Source organism: Pinus tabuliformis, chromosome 4_1, assembly GCF_031772625.1.
Source record: "Pinus tabuliformis cultivar Carrire ecotype Pingquan chromosome 4_1, CPIR1, whole genome shotgun sequence".
Classification (NCBI taxonomy): Eukaryota; Viridiplantae; Streptophyta; class Pinopsida; order Pinales; family Pinaceae; genus Pinus; species Pinus tabuliformis.
In genome coordinates, this window is record NC_142303.1 from 211,897,855 (window position 1) to 211,906,935 (window position 9,081).

General features: G+C 33.7%; 1 protein-coding gene across 1 annotated transcript; it reads left to right on the forward strand.

Annotated features, from left to right (window-relative positions):
* Positions 1-566: 566 nt before the first annotated feature.
* On the forward strand, positions 567-1,341 carry LOC149174971 (cysteine-rich receptor-like protein kinase 44). The gene is made up of 3 exons (XM_089421022.1): positions 567-571; positions 736-886; positions 997-1,341. Exons 1-3 carry the CDS (start codon positions 567-569, stop codon positions 1,339-1,341), a joined length of 501 nt encoding a protein of 166 aa, XP_089277148.1.
* The last annotated feature ends 7,740 nt before the right edge of the window (positions 1,342-9,081 follow it).

The following is a 9,081-nucleotide window of genomic DNA, read 5'->3' on the forward strand; positions in this document are numbered from 1 at the left end:
TATTTTTTTGTTCATTGCCAGCAAGAAAAAAGTTTTCATCTTGAATGGGATATCCCACTTCCACATAACATGAATCCACTTATCTATATTTTGTATCAGCGGTTTCTGATATAAGTGCTTATATATCTCTTTTACCATTGGATCTTCTTTCTTAGTCTTGCCATTTCATATCAGTTTATCGTGTTGTCCCTAAAGTGATACCCGTTTCAATTAAAATTTTAGTGTAATGTAGCCATTCTTGTGTGAGACCTTCCCAGATGTCTGGTTCATATGTCGAACTCCATCTATAGCCAAACAAAAGCCCTGACTGTATGTTATGTATCTTCTTCATATAAAGAATATCCTTATTATGGATGTGTTGCAGTAAAGGAGCCCACAAAGTGAATCATTCCTTCATACTGACCATAGAGTCCATCCTGATCATAACCTTAAACACATCTCCAATATACCATTTAGTAACATCAAACATTTTCCATGCATATATTTCACCTTCATATAATTAACCATATGTCGTTTCCTTAAATTACCCAAGACGTCAAACATTTATACCCTTTTTTGCTCGGAAAATGGGGTACTTTTTATGGGGTACATTTATATTCTTGATTAAGATTTTTTATGGTCATGGGATTTACAATCTTGGTTGCAACTATGCTACCTTTCCAAATAACTTATCATCTCCTATTTCTAAATTTTTGCCTTAATTTATTATATTTGAATTGTACTCTGTATATGCAGCGATTATATGCCACGAGAGTATGCTATGTTGGGGCAAGTATCTATAAAAACTGATGTTTATAGCTTTGACATTCTTGTCCTCGAAATTATCATAGGAAGAAAGAACACGGCCTACAATTTGTCAGCTGAAATGCAGATTCTTTTAGGATGGGTGAGATGCATATCTGCCTTTAATTTAATACCATGCTATTTAGTTCATGTGGATGTGTCCATTGTGTATATATATCTGATAAGAATGACGAACCCTCTGTGATTATGCAGGTATGGAGGTCATATGAAGCAGGAAACATTGTGGGGATAATTGATCGAGAAATTATTGGAATATGCGATGAAAAGCAAGCAGTGAGATGCATTCAGATTGGTCTTTTGTGTACACAAGCCGAATCGTCACTTCGTCCACCAATGTCGACCGTCACTTTGATGCTTTCAACCGATTCTGTTACGGGCATCCCAGATCCCACAAAACCTCCATTTGTGAGTTCTCGTGTTTCCCCAATACAGAGTCTACAAGTCATGGGTTCACTTGCGCGTCTACGGCTCCATCTAACACCAATGCTTCCATTACTGAATTGGTACCAAGGTAGTGGTAAATCTGCAGTGGTTTAAGAAAAATATTTGCGATAGTATGTTCAAAAGTAGCACATAGAGCATCACTTTATTATAAAAAGTTCAATGATGGAATATAATGATGAATGTATTTTCTATATTCAAGCTTCTGTGATCCATAATGAATTAAACAGAGTCCTTCAGTAGAAATCACATGAGAGAAGTTTTTGGCTGACACGTTTTGAACCAACATGTGTGGTTCATCAAGAGGGCTAGATGAAGAGGCAGACCATGGCAAAGGCTTAAATAGAGAGCAATGTAGAGACAGAATTTCAAGTAATGTCTATATTTGAAAAATAATGTTTAAATTATAATATTAATTTATTAATATATTAAAAACAAATATTATTAAGTAACGACTATATTAAATGGCTAATTTTTGAAAAATAATATTTAAATAATGATATTAGTTTATTAATTTATTAAAATATTAATATGTAACGGCTATATTAAACGACTAGTTTTTGAAAAAAAATAAAATTAAATAATGATATTATTTCATTAATTTATCAAAAATATTAATAAGTAACGGTTATATTAAATGGCTAGATTTTGAAAAATAATATTTAAATTAATTTATTAAAACCAAATATTACTAGTTCTTGAAAAATAATATTTAAATAATGATATTAGTTTATTAATCTATTAAAATATTAATATGTAATGGCTATATTAAACAACTAGTTTTTGAAAAATAATATTTAAACTATGATATTATTTTATTAATTTATTAAAAACAAATATTAATAAGTAACCATTATATTAAACAACTAGTTTTTAAAATAAATAAATAAATAATCACAGTCAAACTTTAAAGGAGGGGAGTAAAAAATTATAAAAATGTGTGAAGAACCTAATCGAGACAAGATCATTTGATAAATAAAATAACTACTGGAAATAAAAGAAAATAAATTAAAAATAATTAACGGAAAAAAAAAATATATATATATATACACAAGTCAATATAAATATATATAAATAAATAAATAAAAATAAAAACAGAAACACACACACATATATATATATATATATATATATATATATATATATATATATATATATAATATATATATATATATATATATATATATATATATATATATATATATATATATATCCAAAGAAAAAATAATCAATAAATAAAATGGGGTCAACAATAAAATATGGGGCTCAGGCCCGTTAAACAAATAACAAAAATACTAAAAGAAGTTAAGAACGAATAGGATGATAGAATACATAAAAAAACATGAAGGACAGAGAAAATAAACTCTGATGAAGAATAAATCAACAACAAATACTATAAAAAGGATGCCAATACCTACATAGATTAAAAAAAATAAAAAATAGGAGGACAAGACAGGGACCCAACTTCTACTAATATTCCAATCATCATCTCTATTCAAATTATTGGGTCTTTTTTCAATTTCTAGGGCCTCCCTCAATTTACAATGATGGAAATGACTAACCTTAGCGATGACTTGGGCCTCCTCAATGTAGATGTGATGCTTAGATTTATCTGCATGCTCTGCCAAGCAGAGGAGCGGGTCCTGCCATGCTTGATGTCAGCAGCATGCTCATGAATCCTTTGATTAATCGAGTGACCAGTCTCACCAATGTAGGGAGTCCCATAAGACCATGGGATAACATAAACACCCTTCATATTCTTGGGATCCACTGTGTCTTTTACAGATATAAGGGAGCTCCAGATGGTATTTAAAGGCCAAAAGGTTGAAACCACCTTATGCTTCCTTAGGATCCTTGCAATCTTGTCAGTGGTCCCTTGGATAAAAGGAAGATGAACACTAGAAAATCAATCCTTGGTATATTTCTTAGCACTAGGACCTTTTTCAGCTCTGAGGAAAGATTTACTTTACAAATTTGTTTTTATTTTTACTTTTTGGTTGGTTGGTTGTTTGGAAAAAAATCATTTATTTCTGTATATGGGAAGTTTCTTAATTTTGATTTGAAAGATATTTTTAAAATTTTAAACATTTATTAATTTTTTTAAAATTGTTTGTTTATAAAAAAGTTAAATAGTTATTAATTTGCCTTCTTAATTGTTATATTTGTTGTTTTTGTACTAAGTATTTTTTTTGTTTTTTTCATCCAATTCTATATGGTGTTTTCCTTGTTTTTTGTTTACTCTTTGGTCTTCTTGGTTTTTCTTTTGCTCAATAGCATAATAATTTTGGTAGGTATAATAATGAAAGCCCACAAATATTCGATGACACTCATGATATGGAAGTGGAAAAATCGAAATTTATTTAACATTTCTCCACTTCTTAGTTTAGGATGAGCCAGGTTACTAATTTGGACTTGCAAGTTGTCTAAAAATATTAAGTGGCAATCATCTGGTTGTATTTTTACCAAACCACTGTTTTGTCTTTGCAACCTTTATGTTCACCTTTTCCTTCTTTTTCTCATTCTACATGGCTTCTCTTGTGTTTTATTTAGTCTATGGCCATCTTGTCTTGTGCTTGGTTTCTACAATCTCGTATTTTTGCTTGGTGTAAGGATGGAAACTCACAAATATTCCATGCCACTTGTTTCATGGAGGTGGGAAACCCAAAATGGATTCAAGGTCTCTTCACTTCTTCCTCGTGATAATGTTATAATAGCGCATGAGACAAATGAGTTTAGGGCTTGATATACAAATGACAAACTTTGTGTTGTGCATGTAAAAACAAATATTGGAATTTTGCAATGCACTTCAATATGCAGGTAAAGCCTGACATTGAAATTTACAATGTCTTCCAATGTCCATTAAAGTGGAGCATTTAGCCATAATGAATTATACATTTTCAAATGAAGTGATCCACATATCCTCAAATGTAACATAGTTCCAAATGAGTGTAAAGGATAAATCATGAAACTACTCATCATAGTGGACAAACATATAAATTAGAATGTTTCCTGATCATGGACTTTGTAGAGAACCACCATGGACTAGTTGAATGTTGCAAAATATATATGGATATTTCAACAATCCAATAAGTTAATGAAGCAATGAAATTGGAATAAAAAATAAAATATGTATATATGTGTCATAATAATAACCAATTTCTATGTGGTATCTACAACAATATGTGTTTCAATATTTGTATATTCTAATATACCAAAGTTTCAATTTTTTGAAGGATATCTAACTTAGATCAACTCTTTGTCTTCATTATTGAATCTCTCAAATTTTTGTCTATCGTATCAAAAAAGTGTTAATGTGGAGTTCATAGTCACTAGAACATCTTCTAAACTTTTGCACATCCTTCTAATTAGATGAAGGCCTAGTATTTTCATGCCAAAAGTTCTAGATTACTCCCTTAACTACAATTTTCTTTTGGATTTCAAGCATTTGTGGTTCATTTCTTTTAAGTTGAATCTCAGAGTACCCACAGTAATAATCATACTTGTCAATGTTTCAAATCCCAACAGGGATCCATCATCAGGACAATTACTGAATGATGATCAAAGAAGAGCTTAGTGAGAGCATAAATAGTATTAAAATAATTTGATTTCAAGGAGATGAAGTTGGCTTTAAAAAAAAGTATTTATCTTTTTTACTTTCATTTTTTTTATTTATAATAATTATTTTCCATGTTTAAAGTTTTATTATAATTTTATAATAAATTGTATTTTATTATTTTCATTTTTATTATTAAAAGATCTTTTAATAAATAGTTTTTATTATTATTAATAGATTTTGTATGGTGTTATTATAATGTGCCGATTTTGTAATGTTTAATTATATTAATTAGTTAAATAGATTCTATTAAAAATTTTAGTTATTATTATATCTTCATTCTGATTAATAAATTAATTAATTGATTCATAATTATTATAATAATCAAATTTATGTTTAATAATGATAATTAATTTTTGAATATTGTTTCTGTACTAAGTATTTTTTTAGGAAATCAACTCACACAGAAAGCTATCTCCACGCTGAAACATACCATCACCCGTCCCATAAGCTTGTTTTCCTTAACACTCTTGCCATTAGAGCCCTTCGAATTTCTGACTCTGAGCATCTCGAGGAAGAGAAAAAGCATTTGTGTTCGGTATTTAAGGGTATAGGATATAAAGAAAAAGATATTAGGAGAGCTATAGAAAGAGTGGAAAGGAGAGTGTTTTCACAACAACCTAAAGCCCAAAACCCAGCTCAGTGTGGTAGAGTTTTCCTACCATATATTCAAGGGGTGACAAATAAGATTGACAAAATCTTGAAAAGGAAAGACATAGTCACTCAGTTCTCATCACCTAGAACAATAAAACAAGGTATGAGGTTTGTCAAGGATGATATTGATAGACATCAACTCAAAGGAGTTTATAAAATTGATTGTTCTTGTGGAAAATGTGACATCGGTGAAACAAGGCCCTGTCTACAGAAAAGAGTAGAGGAGCATGGAGTAGATGTTAAGAATGGAACGTCTCGTACGTCGGCCCTTGTAGAGCACTCCTCAAAAACAAAACACTGGGTTTGTTTGGAGAGCACCTCAATTATTGCAAGAGAAGAACAATAATATAGACGAAAGATTAGGGAGGCTCTTGAAATTATAAAACACCCACAAAATCTCAACAGAGACAACAATATCGAGATTAGTGGAATTTGGCTTCCTTTAATAAAATGGATTAGGACCACTAGTACATCTTAGGTAATCAGGTAACTGCTTCTCTCCTATTATAATTTTCTGATCTCATATTAAAGATAAAATTAAAAAATAAAAATTAAAATAGTTATTATTATTTTTCTTAATAATAATTATCATTATTATTATTATTAAGTATTTATAATAATTATTATTAAAAGATTAATTATAATGATAATAGGAATAACTCATTTAGAATAATAATTTTTATTATTAGAGCTTCTGTATTAAGTTATAATAATATATTCTAAGTCAAGAGCGGATCCTTCTTATTCAATTAAAAAGAGAGACAGTGTACAATCAGCCACCTTAGTGGTGGGGCTCACAAAAAGGACAGGCCCACCCCAATCCACAGTCGCGAGGCGATAAAATGAACCCAGTGATGCGGCCCACCAAAACAAACCAGCCGTCCAAAATAGACCATTGGATCCTAGGCTAAAGATCTAGCAGATGAAAAACATATCGAGAGGCCAACATGCTCACCTTTAAACCAACACATCGGACCCGATGCACCCTGTAAACCATAACTTATAATCATATCAGGTCCTTTTTTGGCATAACCAGCGATCAATTTTTCCACCCAAAATCCACCATTTGCGCGCGATTCCCATGGGTTCATGCAAACTGCTCGAAACATAACCGTTGTATTGGTCCCACCAACATGCACGTTCAATCCTGGCCGTTGAATGCCCTTGCTTGATCCAACAATTTGAGATCATATCACACAGACTAAAAGCGCCAATGGTTAGCGTGCGATGAGGGTGGTATTTCCTCCCCACCCACAACCATGTGTCGCATGGTGAGTGGAATCACTCTCGATTGAGAAAAACCACTTCTGGCCTTAAGAGATTACGATAAACCGGAAACCACCCTGGGGGTAGTAAAGCGATCACCGGAAAACAAACGTGGGTTTTGCGCCTGTCAAGAAAGTCTAGATTCCGGCGCAAGGGCCAAAGGAAGATGAAGATCCCGCCTTTCGTCCATCCCTCTGAGACTGCTGGTTTGCTATTACCTGGGTTAAGGAGATCGACATAGACCTGCATTCTAAAAAGGACCTCACATATGTCATAACATTTCATAATGAATCCAGATCAACGAGACCCCTTCTTTGTGGCTTTGCTTCAGAAATTCTATCTCTAGATCTTTCCTAATGCTACTATCGGTTGCTGATGGCCTTGGATGAGCATCCCTCCTTCAACCTGTCATCCGTAATCTCCTCCCACCAGTAGCACAAGTCGGTATGCTTATTTAGTACTCCCTCATTTGCAAGCCAGTCTGTAACTTTGTTGGCTTCCCTACAAACATGCACCAACCTAAGAGTTCTCAGCCTTCGTAGGTGCACTTGGATTCTTTGGTAGACTTGCAGAAGCTACCATTGTTCTGAGATTTTCTCAGGAGTAGTGCCAGCATTTATCCTCTTCACTGAGTTGATGACTAATTCTGAGTTAGCTTCAATGATTACATTGTGAATGTTGTGCTTGAGCAGTATTTCCAGACATGATTCGATCGCCATGAGCTCAGCCATATTGTTGGTTTCTTCTCCTAGATAATTGTGGAAGATGATTTGTATGTTTCCTTCATCATCTCTCAAGACCCCTCCATAACCAGCTTCTCCTGGATTCCCTTTTGAAGCCCCATCTATGTTGAATTTTAAAAAGCCATGAGAAGGGGGTTGCCAAGAAAACTTTTTTTGTTAAGGTCTTCTTGTTAATCTGCATAGAACCCTGAGGGGGATGAACCTTGAGCTCTAACTTCTCCAAAATTCTGGCCTCTCTTTGACTGATGGGTTTGCCAGTAGCTGCACCTCCCAGGATATGAACAGTCTCTTTAAGTTGTTTAAGGATTAGCTTAAGGATGCTGCTCACCAGACTCATTTTCTCCTTGAAAATCCTGTTGTTGCGCTCCTTCCAGACATTCCAGATTATGAATCCTGGGGTCAGCATCTAGGCAAAGTTAATGATCTCATTGTCCGAAAAAAAATTCCGCCAATTCTTCAACGTAGTAGTGATATCATTAACATTTCTGTCTGTCTACTCAAAGACTTCTCCAACCCAATTCCACAGTATTGTGGTGAAAGTGCATCTATTCAGTAGATGATTTGTAGTTTCTTCTTGTTGTCTGCATAAATGACATCTTGAGGGGCCAACAAAGCCTCTTTTTCTTAGGTTATCCCATGTTAGAATCTTTCCCTGTTGAACCAGCCACTTGAACAATTTTATTTTTATCTAATGAGGATATTTCCAGATGTCTTTCCACATCTTATCAGTGTTTGGAAGGCTTAGCCCTGCATCTATTCTTCTGGCTTCCTTAAGGTTAAAGAGACCTATCTTGTTCTTTCCCCATCTTATTTGATCGTTCAAGTTTGAGTTCAATATTTGTCTCTTGTCTAAAAGACCTTGAAGGGTTGTAGCTTGAGTATGCAACAAGCCCATTCCACTGTAATCTGGAAGTTTCCAAGTTCTCCATTTCTTATCATTCCTTGCTTGGTCCCGATAGTCACTTACCCACCTTAGTCCTTTGTTGATGGTATCGGTGTGAATGTCTACTAATTCTTCTCTTCGGAGATTATCCTCCTACTGCCAATTTTCCTCCCAGAACCAAGCCAGGTTCCCATTTCTGATCTCCCAGAAACTATGGTTTTCGACTACAGCCCTATTCTCCCATGCTCTATTCCAAATTGCAAAACCTTTTACTTGTCCTGTCATTCGAATTAGATTTTCCTCCTGCCATTCACTAGCATATTTGTGCTTCTAGAGTTTTTCCCAAGGGGCTTCTATTTCTTTCAGCCATCTCCACCAAATTTTGGCGCCAAGAACTCTATTTAGAATTCCTGGCTCATGAAGACCTAAGCCACCATGGGACTTAGGTTTGAAAACTCTATCTCATGCCACAAGGGCCCATTTCTTATTTTCTTCACCTTTACCCCAGAGAAAGTCTCTCTGAATGTTTCTTATATTGGTCACTACACCAGTTGGTGCTGGAATGGCAGATAGCATATAGATAGGGATACTTTGGAGGACAGCCTTAGTGAGAACTAGTCTCCCTACTAGATTTAGTGCTCTGTTTGTCCATTTGCTGATCTTATCTTTTAGCTTAT